This window comes from Melanostigma gelatinosum (assembly GCF_949748355.1).
Source record: "Melanostigma gelatinosum genome assembly, chromosome: 8".
In the NCBI taxonomy this organism is placed as follows: domain Eukaryota; kingdom Metazoa; phylum Chordata; class Actinopteri; order Perciformes; family Zoarcidae; genus Melanostigma; species Melanostigma gelatinosum.
Window position 1 is genome coordinate 14173784 of NC_136641.1, and position 19235 is coordinate 14193018.

Genomic DNA, 19235 nt, shown 5'->3' on the forward strand with positions numbered 1-19235 from the left:
TTTTTCCACGCCTCCTTACACCTGTGATCCTGGAGGAAACTGATCACCTGACCAGGTTATGCATGCAACAACAAAAAGCACGGGCGATATGGATGCAGTGCACCAGAGGTTTGTAGAATTAACCATCTAAGTTACATGTATGTGTGTGTGTGTGGGGGGGGGGGCTCTCTAGAAAAATATTTAAAAGATTATTTGTCAATTGCAAAACGTCTTTTTAAAAGCTTACTGTGTTCATCAGTGTTCATTATTCAAATTGCAAACATATAATGACAAATATGAAGTTATGAAGTAAAAAATGTTGAATACCTAACGTTGCCTCGTACAATGAAAAGCTGTGGATGTTTCTTCTGAATTGATATCAGGCCTCTGTGGTCCATTCTTTTTAACGCTATAGAATATGTTTCCATCTCTTACCATGTTTGCTGCAACTGAATTGCGATAGACCTGCTGTGCTGGTGATACAGTAACATACACAAACGTGATGGGTGAGAGAAAGAGAGAGAGAGAGAGAGAGAGAGAGAGAGAGAGAGAGAGAGAGAGAGAGAGAGAGAGAGAGAGAGAGAGGCCAGTGTGCTGTGAGGATTCTGTTTCAGGACATATTTGTTGCGTGGGTGTGTAGTTGTGTGAGTGGCCTTATTGTTAACGATGTTAGCCTTGGTGTCGCGTGTGCAAAGTGTGTGTAGCCGTGTTGATTGCCTTGCCTTGCATCCATGAAGTGTTGTTGCCATCGAGTCTGAAATGACTTCAGCAGGAGCACTGGGTAGGAGGGATCCCCCCGATTGACCCCAGATGTTTGCCACACTGCATCCTTCCCCCCACATCTGTGGTGGTGTCACACTCTACAATTGACTCCCTTTTAGAACTGCAAATAAAGACTATTTTCATTCTTTCTTTGTTGTTGATTATTGTTTTAAATTCAACAAAATGTTGAAAAATGTCCATCACTTTTGCCCCCTGCGTCCAGATGATGTTAACAATTTCTGTTTAGTTTTGAGTCCAAACCTCAAAGATATTCACTTTACATTGATCACTTTATCTGTGATCTTCTGTCTGCAGAGAGCCAGTAGAAAAGTGTTCACCTACCTCTACCCCGCTTCACTTTTCTCTTTCTTGTGAATCACAGGAAACCAGACTGGCAGATCGTTTTAACAGCGTCTTTGAACTGCAGTGAGGAGCAGAAATAATTGAACAGCCGGATAAACAAACCTGACTCCCGAAGGCAGTCTACAAGAAGGACGAAGAGCTCGGCTATCAGTCTGCTGATAAATTCACTCATTGGAAGTAAGAAGTCCTTCAAGTGTGGATAGGTCTGTGTGTAGAGAGTCGATGCTGAGGTTGTCCATGATGCAACAATTAAAGACGTCTCATTCTAACGTCAAGTCACTGTTTCTCGTTCACCCTCCAGACATAAAAGTACTTCATTACCATTAAACAAAGATATTGTTTGAACTTCCTGGTGGCTTAGGGGTCTTTAAGCCAATGACCATGTGTTAGCTGGTCAACTTTGATGTATGCCATGCCCTCTCTTTCGCCTTTCAATTCCTGTCACATCTCTACTATTTACTGTTCAATAAAGGGTAAAAATACACACAGAAAAATGCCCCTTCTAACTCAGATAATATAACATCATAAGTTTAAATTTGTATCATTATTGCTGATGCATTAAGCATAACATTAAATATACTCGTATGTTTTGTGTGTAAAATCTTCATTCGTAAAGTTACAAACTAAAGCTGTCAAACAAATGTACAATATTTTCCTCTGAATTATAGGTATAAAGTGTCATGAAATCTAAAATCTACTTTACAAGGAAAGGGGTTAGAGGCCTTGTTTAGCTCCAGGTCGGTTGATCCAGCCACCATGACTGAGATTTGATGAACAGCCAGCTATCACCATGTACAAACCCAGTGCTCATTAATTAGGAGACAGAAAAAGAAAATGTCAAAATTACCATCAAGTCAACTTAAATTAGCAGTTGATGAAGTTTGGATCATATCCATAAGGCTTCGGTGGCTGCTGATTGGAGAGGACTGGCCATTTCCAGGCTTTTTTATATGTACCATCAACTTGAAGTTTGTCTGAAATCTGCTGGATTGCCTCGTGGCACAAAGACAAATTATTTTGAAGAATCCAAAAGTGATTCTGCTGTCTTCAATGTAAAACAAGCGCTAAAAAGTTGTGGAGTGACAGACGGTAGAATGACTGCAAAAGCCAACGCAAACAATTCGCAAAAGATATAACACAGCAGCATCGCTCTTGGTCAAAAGCAGATGGACACGGATTCATCTTTTTAATTCATGAGCTCTGAGTGCAGCATAAGTGGATCTTTGGATTTCACTAATTCCCTCCAGGCTTTCATTATTTTGACTTCAGAATCAGCCTGGAACAAGGTTTTCTTTTGTCAGAAAACAAATACAAATAAATAACAAGGTCAATCCTCCTAAAAGTGTAAAGCCATATCTATGTCCGTCTGTTCTCCACATCCACAACCACATCCCCTCTTCAAGGCGTCTCCAAAGAAACAGCAGGCTTGAAGGAAATCTTGACGAGACAGTCAGAGGCTGTCACTTGTATCAGGGATTACGTCTCATTAGAGCAGCACTCCAAAGCAGCTCCCCCACATTTCTCCTCCACGGACTGAGTTTGATTAGTCTTTTTATCAATGCTGTGACGTCTCCTCTCCATCTCATCCCTCTCTCGCTGTCTGTCTTTCAGGCAGAGCTCGTGTTTCCTTCTCTGCTACCCCCCACCGGCGCTGCAGGAGGGACAGGCCAGCTGCTTTTGACAAACACATTTGTGCTGTGTGATTTAAAGCCGTCAGAGAGTCTGTGGCGACGCGGGACAGCCACTCCTCCTTCTCAACACATGGCAGAGTGTCGTCGGATGCCATCATGCTCCTTGTTGTGATCACTGACTAGAGGGTGAAGGGTACAGATGGTAGCACGCTCTGTCCGGCTGCCTTCTGTCAGCCTCGAGCCAGGGTCGTCATCCCTAACTGAACATGGCAAAACAAAACAAAACGTACGAGGAGTGACACCACATGTGTTGCTGTAGTTTAAAGGACACAGATAAAACGTACGTGAAAACACACCAGTAATTAAGAAAGAGAAATTAAAAAAGTGGGGCTGCATCAATCACATTTACTGCTTTTGCTCAAAATGTGTCTTTGGTGTTCTCAGCAAACAGAGGGGCAATTAAAATGAAAGAAAGTCTGCTGAACAGACTGAGAGAGATAGATCTCTGCTTTGGTGTGAATACCAGACCAGCTGCTTTTGGCAAACACATTTGTGCTGTGTGATTTAAAGCTGCCCACATGTCTGGATTTCACATCTGTGCCATTGTTAAGCCTCTACGGACTCAGACTTCACTGTCGCTGAACTCCCAACACCGTCTGCAACAACAGTGAAGATATATCCATGTGGGATTTTTTCAAATTTATCAAAATAAAATCCTTATTGTGTTCCTGTCACTGGCAGTGAGTTCCAGATAAGCAGCACTGTAATAAAAAAAGATTCAGCTGGAGTGATGTTGAATTTGATACAAAGGAATAATTATTTTTCCTGTGTATCCGCCATACACCTCAGAAAACTGCCAGGCAGAATCCCCTAGGTATAACATAATGACATTCAGAAACATTGGAATAAAGATGAGTTTGGACTGAATTAGAACAACTAAACAATGCTGTAAAGCTGCAGTGAGGATACTGAAATAACCCCTAAACATCATGCATGTATGTGGTTTTGTTGGAAATCTGTTAACTTGAACCAAAAGTAACATTTGTATTTTATTTTGTAAGGAAAGACAGGGTTGCAGGTTTGACTTTCCCAAGGAGGCAGATGTACTTTTTCAAAACTCTACGTGACGTTTAATTGTCTAACAACACAACTGTAGTGCTTTGATTCTATTATGCTTGTTTATACTCCTAGTTCTGTATTTCAATGGTGATCTTGTTGCTTATTCTGTCAACCTCTGACGTCAGAGCACGTCGTTAATTAGAGAGGTGAGGGTGCTGTCCGGGGTGCTGAATCCCGAGCCAGGTCTTTCCGTGCAAAGCAGCCGCAGCAGCAACGGGCGCGTGTTTGTGTGTGTTGTGGCGAGTTTAAAGTCTCATCGGGACACGTGGATTGTGTTTAAGCACGTGTAGGAATTTGTTTGGACTTACTGAAGACAGGGGACATCGACGACATATTTAAGAAAAGTTCGCTGACATGGATCTGCTTCCAGCCCAGGAGGCAGCCAAAATCTACCACACCAACTATGTGAGAAACTCCCGAGCCATCGGCGTCATGTGGGCCGTGTTCACCATCTGCTTCGTCATCATCACCATGGTGGTCTTCATCCAGCCCTACTGGATCGGGGACAGCGTCAACACCCCGCAGGCCGGGTACTTCGGCCTCTTCCACTACTGCATCGGCAACGCGCTCACCTCGGAGCTCATCTGCAGGGGCAGCGTGCTGGACTTCGCCTCCATCCCCTCACCTGCCTTCAGGACCGCCATGTTCTTCGTGGGGACCGCCATGCTGCTGATTGTGGCCACTATGGTCTGCTTTAGCTTGTTTTTCTTCTGCAACGCGGGGAACGTCTACAAGATCTGTGCGTGGATGCAGCTGGCCTCAGGTGAGGAAGAGTGTGGTCGTTATGCTTCTGCACTGCATTTCAGAGGTTAATGTTGTACTTTTAAGTCCACGTAATTAGTTTGACTGTTATAGTTACTGTTCAGATTAAGATATCACATCATAAATATATGATCGTTGTGTCAAATATGACACATCGTTATTGATTAAAGTACTCAACAACATATGAAGACGTTAAAGCTTCGACTCCAGTAGTCTGCATAGTGATCCTTTTTGTTACTTTTGATAGTTAAAAGTACATTTTGCTAGTAATACTTACTGTGAGTACTTTTTTAATTCATGAACTTTTACTTATACTAAAGTTGTGTTTTTACATTTAATCATCACTACTTCTACTAACTAAAGAAAGAGTAAAACGTCTTCCACCATTGGTGGCATCCAATGACAAAAATTTACTCTGAAATTCTAGTCTAAGGTAAAAAATGTATTCATGTAGCCATAACTCATTTTGTATTATTTTGTAGGATGTGTTTTGATCACACTTTATTTTGTAGTATAGAACTGATACTGAACTTACATTTGAGTGAAGCTGAGGCATAAATTAATGTTGATAATTGACTATGAGGCTGGATATCATCTGGGACCAAACCAGTAGTAATCCATAAAATATCATTAGATTATTGATATCGAGGCATAGTGTTAAAACACTGTGGTAGTACAGCCACAGTTACTCAGCCACTAACAAGTTTACTGGTTTTAAGATGAAGGTTTGAAAAACAAATGAGTTCATTGCTTTTCATATTCAGAGTTAAAATCCTGTCAAAGGTCACACAGCCCGTGGAGAAACTCTTAGTGGGCAAGCGACTCCACCGCCTACTCTACCCTCTCACACTTTATAGTTGCTTTAGTTTCTACTTCTAACGATCCAAATAAAGACTGCGTTTTTACATTTTGTCACCAAAGTACACATTCAACAGAAACCTTTCAAAGCTTTACCAAAGTTCAGCACCTGAATATCAAAACTCTGAAACGCAGCAGTGAAGGATGAGTCTTCTGAACGCTTCCCTCTAAACTGTGTGAGTGTGATAAACTCATCTTCTCACCTCTCTGGTTTCATGTGAGGTGTGTGTTTGTACTGGATGTGTTGTTCTTCACTGAGGAAGCCATGAAGGGTTCCAGTTTCAGCCCAGACTCTGACACCTCTGATGGTGGATTGGTTACATGTAACAAGATCAGGTGTTGCTGTGTTGTCAAGTGATCAAAACTCCCACATGAAACACACCAGGGCCAAAGAAACGATGAAGTCTTATCAGAAATATTATCAACTCAATGAACTGAAAGAATTAAAAGTACTAAGCAGTAAATGTGTCCCCTGTGACTGGTGTATTATCATAATACAGTTTTAATGCTGATGCAGCAATGTGTAAGCAGCATTTAGATACAGTCAGGTAGTTATTTTCTAACGTTTTCCAACCTATGGGTCAGGCCCCTCCAAAGGGTCACCAGATAAATCTCAGAGGTCATGAAACGATTAATGTGAGACAACAAAAAAAAGTCACATTATTCAGGAAATGTTTAACTGTAAAAAATAACTAGGAACAAGTAAACACTACAATATTCCTTCTAAAATGCAGTGGCATATAAAGTAACTAAGTAAAATAAAATGGAAATAGTACAGCACATGTACCTCAAACCGCAAACCTTTATATGAGTGTAGTTGTTGTAGTAAATCTACTTAGTTACCCCACCACAGTATTTAACTTGACAATTTTGGAATGCGCAATCTGCAAAATTCAGATTTGTATCTATATTTGTACGGGAACTGTCTGCGGCAAAAAACCCAGAGGACCCTTTACCAGATGAAGAGCATTTAACATTTGAGAACTTTCATAGCAGTACATCATGCAAACAGCCCCACTGAGCATCCTTTGCTGCTGCACCATTAATAAATTACAACTTAGGCACTTTATGGGGTTACATCATGCCTTATCCTGCACAAGGGGCTCAGAAGAACCTCCTTTATAATTATTCAGCAAAGCAACAGCACACAAGGGTAATTATTTCAGGGCTCCACCATTTCAGTGTCCGTCTTCCCCCGCAGCGGTGTTGATGGTGATGGGCTGCATGATCTACCCGGACGGCTGGGACTCTCCCGAGGTGAAGAGGATGTGTGGCCAGAGGACGGATAAGTACAGCCTGGGGAACTGCACGGTGCGCTGGGCCTACATCCTGGCCATCATCAGCATCCTGGACGCCCTCCTGCTGGCATTTCTGTCCTTCACTCTCGGCAACCGTCAGGACAAACTGCTGCCGGATGAGTTCGAGGTGCAGGGAGGAGCAGGTAATGAAAACAGATGAAGGTGGTGGGCATGGACCAAAGCAGGGAGGTAACCGTGTCTGCTCTTGAGCTTGGTTTGTGGAGTCTGTATGCTGCTTGTAGGCCTTTTTTTCCACAGAAGACATTTTGACTTGTCATGGAAGGAGAAGCATAAGTGTTTGTTAAGCCGTAATGTTGTGATAATGAGCCGGCATCCACAATACCAGGACCCTAAAACTGAAGCAGCTACATGTTAATGAAATTCAGCCATCACTCATTTTATTATTTACGATTGTGCTTTTTCTACTGTGACGTGATGTGAAACTTACACTTTCCTTTTCACTTCTGGAGAGAATCTTTTATCTTCACAAATATCCCAGGCAAGGTTATGCAAATACAACTACATATAAATACTCCATTTCTTTCCTGATTAGTTTAATTTAAAGTGTATGAATTCAAAACCATAAAAAAAATCATGAAATGCTCAACAATGATTTTAGGATTTTCAAACAAATTGCAACCTATTGTATTACGTTTGATACACGTCATTAACATATTACAACAAAAGCACAATATTTCTATTTCAAATATTGGTAAAAATACAAATCTTACCACAACTTCGTCGATATTAGCTAAATGGTATATGGCACGTCATGCGAGTTGCAACCCAACAAGGAGGAAACTAAGGCCCAGTGTCTTAAATCCATGAAATAAAGATATCCACAAGAGTGTTTTCCCTTTTACAGAAAACCCCTGATGAAGATGGACCTTCAGACGCAGCGAACAAGCATCCAGAAAGGTCATAATGTAGTTCAGGTCAAACTGCTCACCTGACTAGTCGTGACCTTTGGTTAATTGAAATGCAGCAGTCCCTTACTGCTTCTCAACCCCAGCAATAACAGCAGAGTTTTAATTCTATACTTGATGTCAAAGATCTAATAAACTCAGAGAAAAAAGCTCGACACAGCAGCTCTGTATTGTATGAACATTTTTTTATTGTATGGTGTGTTTTTGTAAATTGACAGTTTACACAAAGTCCATGTTCTTGAATCTGACACTGATGTACATGTTGTTACCTAGGCTCTATAGATACATAGGTTACTTTGATATGATCAATCTGGGACACCATCACATTACATCAGAGCTCACCATTTTGTTGGTAAAAACAGACAGTATTGAACAGTTGTCCATACATACAACTGTGCTCGAACACATCTTCCATACACTTTATTAAAACACAGCTACCCAGCTAAATAACTTTAGCTAAGATATAAGATTTGTTAAAAACTGTACATAACTGTAATATACATAAAGGCAAACTCTTTGGTACAGATATATACAGTTTATTTTCAGCTTTTTTTCCTTTGACTACGGCTTCTTAACATGTCGTCTTGATGAAACCTTCAAAACAGTATTTTCCTGATTTGTATGAGAATACCAGCCTCCCATGAGAATGCAAGACCTCATTTATTATAATTAACTAACCACACTAAGTACCAGATGACAACAGATTTGTTATGGCTAAATAACATGACCGACATCAGACAGTGGACGTCTCGAAGAAACCGTCTCGAGAAATGCTGTGAACATTGCCCCAGTCAGTGTACATGTCAGCCCAGTGTGCAACTTCCTAAGCCTGCTTTACAAATACAAAATGGTTTACCTTACATGTTTAATATAAGATAAAATTATTCTTAAAAAAAACAGCACGAGAAAAGAAGTAATAGCGGATCCTTTTAAAAAGGGGACAGAATGACCAAGGAAGGCTACATATCCTTAATTTGTTTAGTGCAGGAGTGTAACAAACAAGGATGAGTCACTAGCAGTACAATAACAGGTTTGCTTAGTTGGGTGGGTGAACGGAGCACAGCTGAGTGGAGCAAACATGACCACAAAGTAATATATACCACTGGATTCCTGACGTCATCACACTAAGAGAATAACCAACAAATACAAAGCAAACGTACACAGAAGCATTAGTTCAATAACATAAGAAATCCAAATAAACGAAACAAAAACAAGAAAAGAAATAAATATTCATCCGATATGCCCAAACTGGAAAGTGATCTGTTGCAGTCTCTGGAGAGAGTGGGGGGGGGGGGGGGGGGGGGGGGGGGGGGGGGCAATGGCTGGAGGCCTCCACTAGAGGGTGAGCCAGGGGTGACACAAGCACTCTGCGGCAGTGGCTCTGTTCTCTGGGATCAGCTCCAGCATGGGAAGCAGGAAGTCAGTGAAGCACTCGGCTTCTTCACGGGGCCACTCGTACTTGTCGAGCAGCACCTCCATCAGGCCCCACGGCTTCAGCTTGGTGATGTGTTTCAAATCACCTGCAGACAGACAGCGCTGCGTCAGAGAGCAGTGCAGGAATACAGCGCAACAATTTCCCCGAGTGTACATTCACTACCAACGAGAAGTCTGTGAAAACACAGACACCTCGAAATATGACACTAAATAGTTTTACTTCAATAACTGTCAATGGATTCCCAAAACAGGAATTATTTGAATTGTAATATCTAATGTTGGAAACGTTTTAACAATAAAACAATAAAAATGTCATACAACAGCTGTGTGAAAACCTTATACATCAGCTCTCTAGGGCATGATTTAAACGACAGGCAGAAACCCTCGTCTAACCTCGACACTGATGCGTCTTTGTTTTACCTTTCTTGGTGAAAAAATCCTTGGAATATTTGCCAGTCATTATGAGTTTGCGTGGGACACTCCCCAGCAGCTCAATTATCAGCGCTATATGGTCTACACAGCAGACGATTGCAAGAGGAGAGGGACAAGACAGACAAGACAGACAACAGATTGGTCAGACAGTGTCCCGGTCACAGGCCCACTCTGGGGGTGTGGGTGGAGGAGGAGAGCGGTCAGCTGACGGCACACACCTGCGTACATATGGGTCAGACTGTTGCAGAGGTTGGGGTGCGCACACACCTGCAGTTAGAAACCAGACTATCAAACACGGCCACCAGACATTACACGAGCTGTACGTTTCCTAAATGTCTTCCAGCTCCATGTGTCAAGAATCGCTTCAGTTTGGTCACTGCAGTCAGACACTGGAGGGGTTATTAACATACCGTCGATGACAGACGTATACAATTAGGGATGAAGCAACACTCTTTCTGAAATCTGTAATCAGCCTCGAACCGTTAAGCCTGTCCTTCAATGTCAAAGCATTGGTCCGTATTCAATATTTTGCCCACTGGCCATCGTACACCAACAACTGTGGTAGATCTGTGTGTGTGCTGACAGGAACCGTCCTCCTCCACCTCACACACACACCGTTCCCAGAGCGAGCCACAGACCGAGAGGTGGCATACCTCTCTTGGTGAAGTATTCCTGTGAGTATTTCCCACTCAGAGCATGGTGGCGAGGGATTTTACCGAGCAACTCAATCATGAGAGCAAGATGGTCTGGAAATGAGGCACAGCAGAGGAGGAGGGGTAGAAGGTCAGAGGGCAACAGTTTGGAGCGGGGATGAACAGTCATGTGGAACAATGCATTAGGAACAATGGATGATGACAGCCTTGTATGACAAGAAGCATATGTATGGGAAGTTGATATTATTATTCACATGAAAAGCCATGAAGTCACACACTTTCATATACCCCCCCCCCCCCCCCCCCGCAAAGATTGAATCAGTCCGATAATAAGACTTACAGCACAGCCATCAAAGACTTAAACACTAAAGCGTGAACAGCAGATTCTGATGCAGGATGAGTGATTAGTTTAAAAACCGGTCACACAACAGAGCGAGCTGTGGAAGAATTAAGCAATCGCCTCGTGAGTTTGTGTACTGGAGGTGAAGAAGCCGATTCACGCCTGCTGGGCACGTGCCAGTGAACCGAAGGTTGAATCTGAGCACATACCTGACATGCTGCAACAGAATCAAGTCAGTACAGAAACTTCACGCTCAGCAGCGAGCCGACATTAACATGAAGCATAAGGACGACAACGATGGAACTTTGAGAGAGGATGAGGAAAAGATGAGCAAGGAAATGAGAGATGGCCCCGTCTCCAGTGTGGCAAAAGTGGTTTGAGGTGTAAACACAGGAATGTTGATCCTCATCATTAACATCTGCAGATCTACTTGAAACCACTGTAATGAAGTATAATGAAGTACCTCATTTAAGTGTTAACATCGTGGAGAATTAAGCAACGTGCACTGCACATTATTACGCTAACTGCACAACAAGTTGAAGTGAAGGTCCCAGCTCGACATGCTTACTGTGAAACTCTTATGAGATGCATCTTACCAGTGAAGCATACATTTCAAAAATACTATTAAATATGGAATAAGGATTCATTCTGTGCGGGCGTAACTGGAGAAAGAGGAAGAGGAAGCAATACCTTCATCCCTGGAATAATCTTCCCCAGAATGTGGTTCAAACAAGTAGTCCCCTGTGGCGAGCTCAAAGGCCTGAGGAGACAACACAATCATCTCAAACACAGAAACAGACGCTGTATGAAAAGATTGACTCACCAGCACCACCTGCTGCACACTCAGAGCACCTCGAGGTAAATTGGATGATTTGGTTTTCATACGGTTGTCAGTGCGTTCTCTCACCATGCAGGCGGTGCTCCACACGTCGGCCGGTGTGCTGTATCCAGCACCAATGAGCACCTCTAAGGACCTGTACTGCCGTGTCTGGATGTCTTCTGTAAAGTGCTTGTGCTGAGAGAGGGCGAGACAGAGGGCGAGAAACAAATCCTTAAAATAGATTCCAAAATATACAGAGCCTAGGACAATTGTATCCAACTACAGTACAATTTCAAAACTCTGATGAATACAACAAATTAAACAATGGGATGGAAGATTGAATCATTTCTATTTTGGTATCTAGAGGACACTGCGTGTCCCTAGCTGGAGGCTTCCTCCCTAATCAGGAAATCCCTCAGGTCGTTAGCAGGTTACTCACCACCCAGCAAGCATTTCCCAAGTCTGCAATCTTGACCTTGATCTTGTCTGAATTGAGTGGCTCAAGGGGGTTAACGAGCAGGGACCCTGCTGTCAGCTTGCCTAGAGCAGAGCGAGAGAGAGAAAGAAACAACTAATAAAAGAACAGTTTAATGACTAATGTTCATTTGCATGCGCCTTTAATGCATTTCCAAAGCAGCCCATCCACAGCAAACAGCTCCCAAAAAACCTCTTCGCAGTGACTAGATGTACTGATTTTGTCTGACTGACCGTCCAGGCTCTCGGGCCCGTCCTCGCCCTCCCCCTGCAGAATGCTTTGCTGCAGCTCTCCCTCCTCCAGCCCAACCAGAAGGTGTCTTTCAGTTACTCCTCTGCCTTCAGTCTCAGTGTCCAGCTCCTTGAGGTCTGCAGAGTCCACACCGTTGCAGGCGAGGTGAACTGGGGACTCCTCCTGTTGCTCCTCCTGACTGCCACATTTCTCTGTGGGCTCTGCGTTGCCATTGTGTTGGTCTTCGTCCCTCCACTGGGACTGCCTCTGGTCCGCCTCCCCATGGCCATTAAAGGTGAACTCCAACAGCCCCTCTGGTCCCACCCTCATGAGATCTGCATTCACACTGCCCTCTGAAAGAATCAAGAAAAGACAGATGACATTTCTTTGCAAATGACTCGTACCAAGGATTTTATTACTGTCTCACTTTTGTGACTTCTTACCCTCTGTGTCCTCGTCTCCTAGCTCCAGAATAGACACCTGTCTGAGAGGAGCGTAGGCTCGTCCCTTTGGAGACTGTGGGTCCTCATCTTCATCTTCTTCATCCTCTCGCGTCTCTGTGGTCTTTTCCATCTCCTCAAGGTCCAGGATACACTTTTCCAGCAGCTCCGCCTGACGCTTCTGCTTCTTTTTTAACTTCTTCTTCTTGTTCTTGGACATTTTTACTGCCTGTCAGCGATGAATATGAGAAACAAGATGGCTCTCATGGACAGTTGCATAATTGTGGGACAGCTTTAAATGTGTGTTAAACTGAAAATGAGGGAGGCTGACGTTATACGCAGAAAAAAAGGAAATAATAAAAAGGGCTTTACCTGTTTTGGAGCAGGTGCTGTGCTTACTGAAAAGAGAACATCAGATGAGTACAAACTGTAAGCACACTGAGCTCATGAATGTACATTTGAACAAGTGTTTGTCTCGTACTTGCTGAACCAGAGGGAGGAGGCGCCCCAGCCCTCTGCCACTCTGTAGCTTCAGCGGCGAGCTTCCGGACATAAGGCTCATCGACACTCATCAGGATGTTCTCTGGCTTGATGTCCGTGTGGATGATCTGACACTGTGTGTGCAGGTAGTCAAGGCCTTGGAGTACCTGAAAAATTAATGAATGGAAAATGATTGACCGAGTGTAAAAGCAGAACTGTATTTTTTGAACTGATCCAAAATAAACAATTAAAAAAATATTTCAATATCCATTTCTCTTTTTCACAAAGTTGAAACATGTTGACTAAAAAGCTGATACACATGTGCCTCATAGGAACTCAAATGAAATGAAAGGCTTGACAAAAACAATTATCAAAAGCCTAAATAAAAGCAATACTTTGTGGCAAAGTCGACATCAATAATGTTGAATCAGTTACAAAAGCTCCCTGGCTGTAAAATAAAACAAATACAACCACAAAATGCTCCGCCCGTCCTCCCGTCTCACCCCCTGGAGGCTTCACCCGAACCTCCATCAGGAGTCAGTCAGCATACAAAAGGTGTGAGACTGTGGGTCTAAGGTTACCTGTCTGATGATGCTCTTCACACACGGCAGGGGCAGCCCTTGATAATTTGACTTTATTATCCACTTTAATAAGTGATGCCCCAACACCTCAAACACCATGCAGACATCTGAAGATCACAGCAGTTAAGATAATACAAGCAAGACAAAATGAAAACCCATCACGAGAAACCGATTGACTAAACATGCCGAGGCCTTGTAGTCATTCATTAGCATTTTTAGACCGCAAAAAAAAAAGAAAAAAAAAAGAGTGCCAACATGAGGGAGTGTTGTTGGGAAGTGTCATGTTGCAGCTACAGCTCTCCCTGTGGCATTCAGGGGGTGTTACTTGGCCAAAGTGCTGTGATAGGCGGAGGTGTGTTTTGGACACACAAGGCTCTTTTTGGTAAAGCCCTCTCTTGTTGTTTACTTTGTTACTTGCATACTGCTTTCACAGTAGAATTTAACACCAGAGGAAAGAATGATCCGACCCTTGTCAGAGTATTTTTTAAAGAATTAACAGGCTTCATTCTTTCCAGCAGGAAGTAATCAAACAGATCCAATCTGAATCATTAAAAAACAGACCAGGACGCATTTACGATATCTGGCTTGAAAGGATACGGGTCCCATTGATACCAGAGATCTTGAAGTCATCTACCATTTGGACCACCATCTCCCGGTTGGGATCATTGGGGTCCGAGTTTCTTACCTGAGAACAAATAAACACAACAACGCAATCCAAACAATCAGGAATGACACTTACTGATGTTAGACTGGACCAACACAGGGTTGGCATGCGCGTGTCTTTATCTGTAGTCATGCAACGCTGCTTGAACATGCATGCCTAACATGCTGAATATTGTGCCACAGTATTGTCTGTAATGTTTTTCACTGCAAGAACGACCCTGTTGTCCTCGTGTTATGTGTGTTACCGTGAACCGTGATCACTGTGTCTGCATTGATCAGTACATTTACTCTGCTTCCTAATCTGAACTCAGAAAACTTTCGGTGTGCAAAGTAACTCATCCACTCACGGATCTGAGGAGTTTGATCTCATCCACCGCCGTCTCCGTGTAATGCTCTGCACTCTTCACCACCTTCATTGCAACAAACCTCTTCACCCTGCAACCACAGAGCAAGTAACGTTCGCCAATAGGAAGCATCGAGTCAGCTGCAACTGAATGTGTAGCCAACTTCAGGCCTCAAAAACAAAACGGTACACTAAGAATATGCAGTAAAGTGTTTGTCGTACTGGATGTCCCAGGCGAGCCACACGGTGGAGAAGTGCCCCCAGCCCAGCTTCCGGATTACATGGTATTTTCCATTGTAAAGGTCTCCTACTTTCACATGGTGGTAGCCGCCTAGAAGAGGGGAAAATACACATAGAATACAATTAAGATGGTCAGTCAACGAACTAATAAAAAGGTAAAACTATTTTTATCGTGACTGTCATACTTAACTGGGTATCTTAGATAAATTAAAGCAATAAACTGGCATAACTCAGTTATCTGGGAGGTTTGTCAGCAGGTAAGCATGCTAAATAAGACGGGACTGGCCTTTGCAGTAGTCGTTGGGGTCCTCCTGCTCCTCGTCATCAGAGCCGAGGATCTCCTCAGGTTCCTCGGGCTCCTGAGGCGAGGCTTCGTGCTGGAGAAGCTGTCGAGCTCTGGAATTGACTGGCTGCCTGATGAGCAAACACATGCACAAAAACCATCTCAGACCGCATTAGGAACAGAGTATCTTACCTATCACTTCCTGACTGGGAACAGAAGTCTTTTAAAGCTGTAGTGCAGGACTTGTACTAATTATTTAAAGTATGTTGAAGTCCAGCCCTTGCCAAACAAGTTCACACAATGCTGGTTAAGCCTAGATTTTTGCAGTATACTGGAGTCTATACTTGAACTTCCATACTATTGATGCTGGAGAAGAAGAGACCCTGTGAAATCTTCCTGCTGTAACAGATCCACAGACGCTTCTGATATCTGTCCTTCCACAGATATCACACAACATATAGGAGGCATTGAAAGAAATATAATGTATCGCTGTGCAGCCGTCAACGCATGTCGATATAAGAATGGCTTTACTAATCTTAGTCCTATTTTTAGGATGAGTGGGAACGGTGCAACTGTGTCGTTTATGAAAATAGAACATCAACCAGGACTCGTCTGGTATTGGTAGATAGTCTAGAACAAGTTACAGGGATCAGGGTCAAATAACTGCAGCTGGAAGAAAAAATATATTCATCATCAATAAGGAAGATATTAGGTATAAACAGCAATTACAAAGCTCAATTATTGTGTCATTATGTCGGGTTGTCAGATGGAAGAGACAAAGAACATCTACAGCAAATCACAGAAGACAAAAATCCTGATATTACAAAAAGAGCATTAAGAATACAAGTTCCCTAGATTGAACCAAAAGAAATACAGACAGATAAGTGTTTGTACAGAATTATTGTTTGGCATTAGCACTTGAATATATGTGTATATTAAATATTTGGATTCGTTAAAATCTGTAGTTACTGGTGTTTTGACTATAATTGCAGTTAATTTATCAACGTTGGCATCACAGACCGACAGGAGGGCCGAGGGTAAATGTGTATCATCTGAATACATAAAGATCTTCATAAGGGATAAATCAATTTTTAAATGAGATTAATTTAATGTGTTATTCATTTTGTCAGACGAGTTACAACTCTTGAAATGAGAAATAAAAACACAGCGATTCTGGCGTTACGGTCAGGCTCAATCGAGGATTTTGGATAATGTGTAAGAAAAAGGATCGGGCTTTGAAGTTCACCTCTCTCCTCACAGAACAACACGCTCACAACAGTTCAGTTCCTGATATTAACTTGAATGCCAAACAGCCTGATGTTACTTCCTCTACACCGCAGATTAAGGCTGCTCATCACCATGGGAGACAAGAGAGCCGAGATCACATTAAAATAAATTCCTAAATTCGTCTGTCGTGTCTCTGTAGTGTCTCACAAATGAGCCGCTGCTTTTCACATAATCTGCAACCTACTTATTCATGCCTGACATGGCTATTTGAAGCAGAGAGGTTTAAAGGCATGCTTGTGCACCAATGAAGGAACAAACAGCTGCAGTTAATTACTAAATTCGGACTTTTGAACGCCGTTTTTCTCTATTTGAAACACATTCACTACTCTTGCATTATTGCTATAATTAATAACACATTTGTACGAGGCAGACTAAATTGGTAATAATTAATCTCAATTGTCACTCATTCACAGCTCTTCACTGATTATCAAAGAATGAATAAAAAGGGTAGGACCAAAGGACTATCATTGCTTAAATGTGAAGACAGACAAAACTACAATTTGTAAAATTGATGTGCGCATTCCCTAAGAGGCTTAAATTAAACTAATATTTGTCAACTGATTCAGAACTATAGGTTGTACAGTACGCCATGTCTTAGACTGAGGTAGTGCTCCTCCATAGGCATGGTGCTCAGCATGCAATAATAACTGTGGCATGTGACGACACGGTTTTAAGTTAAATTTAGCTTTTTAGTATATCATACGATTCTTCTGCCCGATAGCCATGCCTGTTTCAGCGATGAAGAGAACATTGCCGAGAGTTCTGTATCTGCAATAGTGCCATTTTCAGTGAAACACCATGCTTCGGTGGGCTTCTTCATACTCTGGTTTTAAATATAGCACAGGCTGTTATGTAACACTACGGAGGCTGCAACTGATGGCATGATTAGTCAATTGTTAGGTGCATCAAGACAATCAGTAGAGATATCAAAGCTTGAGTGGCATAATGTGAGCCCTGAATGTTGCATTATCTTAATACAATCATTTATAAACTATTTTTATGGTAGGACACGGCCTTCGGGTGGCTTATTTCAGGTGCTAACATTATATATATATATATATATATATATATATATATATATATATATATATATATATATATATATATATATATATATATATATATATACACACACACACACACACACACACAGCACATTATATACAGGCAGCTTACATCTCATTAGAATAACGATCTAATGAATGATGTCAATGCCCTCACTTGAACCCCATGCAAATATGGAAAGTTAAATTAGCCTTACACGTTTTTATCAATGGATTGCACAGACGAAAATAAGTGCGAGCATGCAGTGAAGGATCTTGTGTCAGGTTCACATTTAAACGTCTGGACCATGCACGTTCAAAATGCCACAACCCACCACCTCTGACTGAGCGGACATAATGCATGCCTGAGGGTGTCATGTACCAAAGAAAAAAACAAACTCACTTTTTGCTGGTCTTCTTTGCTTTCCCCCTCTTCTTCCTCGCCTGGAGTGCCAGAACTGTCAAGAGAAACCATTTATCTTGCCATTGTCTGGTTGCCATTTGTCGTCTAACGCTACTTGACACTCGAGACAAAAAAAAGACTGAAACTGTCTGAGGCAAAGGAGACAACTAACGTTATCTCACCCTAGTGCTTGTAGACACGGTCATTATGCAGTGTATTATGTCATATTAGCAACTACCAATATCTAGATAAATGACAATTCAGGTGCATCCACCAGTCCCCCGCTTAGACACTGGAAGCAGTCTAACATTGAGTTACGTTAGCTAACGTACATCACTAGGCTACCAGCCTAACCGTTCTTCTAAAAGACCAACAGCAGTGTGACATGAAGTCGTTTCACTCTGGTCAGTGTACACACAAACCCGGCTGGTCACTGGTGTGGGTGTTTTAGGTTGTGTGTGTAAAAACGAACAGAGCTAGAAAGCTAAACGCAGCTACAAAATCCTGACATGTCCCGGTGAAGCTAATGTAACGTTATAGAAAGCTAGCGTAGCTCGGCTCCAGCTCAACAGTGCGTGACAGACGCGTTCAATTAAACCCCCCCGTATGTATGCAAGCTCGGCTCCTCTTTAGCTTTGTGACCGCAGAGGAACGTCCACTGCAGTGTCAACACACGCACGGGCTAACGTTACTCATACGGTGCACGGCGTGTCGGTGTAAAGACTTACCTTTTCTCTCCATGTTGGCTGGATTCGTAGCTTAGCTGTTAGCTACACCACCAGTGATCGAATGTTCCGCGCGTGCGCAGTGGTTCGTATGCTCAAGGGGGAGCTTCCCTAAGTGATGTCTCCACCTGAGCACCAAACCATTGGTTTTAATGAAACACTGACGCTGCAGGGCAACACAGACAGTTATAGCCAGTGTTACATTTTGATATTTACTGAGATAATATATTACATTTGTATCACACACAAGCTGCCAGGTGGTTGTGTACAAAAGATGCACAATAATGATAGGCAGGAGCAGATTCTCCATCTTTGGTAAAAAGTTGTGACTAAGATATATACAAATGTCACAAACTAATCTAGGAAGTTTGAAATCACTGTAAAAACATAACTTTGGCCATTCTACACTGTAAATTCTTGGTACTTTTTGTCCGTGTGTCAAAACAATATATCAGTTTTGATTTTAGTATAGGTTTGTCAGCATCTTGTTATGAAATTGTGGCTTAACAGGCATTTGACTCAAGAGACGTACTGTATATGTAGAAATATATTTTCCATTTAAAAAGTACTACTCAACCACAGAGCCATCCCTGCTCCTGTACACCAAGGAGTCACAGTGCACTCAAGACTTCTTCAAAAAGCAAAGGTTTTTTTTTTGTCTTTC

General features: G+C 42.4%; 2 protein-coding genes across 2 annotated transcripts; one reads left to right on the forward strand and one right to left on the reverse strand.

Moving 5' to 3' along the window:
- Positions 1-4208: 4208 nt before the first annotated feature.
- lhfpl5b (LHFPL tetraspan subfamily member 5b) lies at positions 4209-6932 on the forward strand (the record flags this gene model as incomplete). Its single annotated transcript, XM_079273117.1, has 2 exons — positions 4209-4617; positions 6676-6932. The coding sequence occupies 2 exons, from the start codon at positions 4209-4211 to the stop codon at positions 6930-6932; spliced, it is 666 nt and encodes a 221-aa protein (XP_079129243.1).
- Positions 6933-7890: 958 nt separating this feature from the next.
- Positions 7891-18664, reverse strand: srpk1a (SRSF protein kinase 1a). Its single transcript, XM_079274202.1, has 16 exons — positions 18575-18664; positions 17847-17901; positions 15117-15244; positions 14813-14921; positions 14595-14682; positions 14182-14269; positions 13585-13691; positions 13005-13170; positions 12896-12921; positions 12527-12752; positions 12086-12436; positions 11817-11917; positions 11465-11572; positions 11248-11317; positions 10218-10310; positions 7891-9218 (listed from the first exon to the last, which is right to left on the reverse strand). The coding sequence occupies exons 1-16, from the start codon at positions 18585-18587 to the stop codon at positions 9034-9036; spliced, it is 1914 nt and encodes a 637-aa protein (XP_079130328.1). The 5' UTR covers positions 18588-18664; the 3' UTR covers positions 7891-9033.
- Positions 18665-19235: the final 571 nt, after the last annotated feature.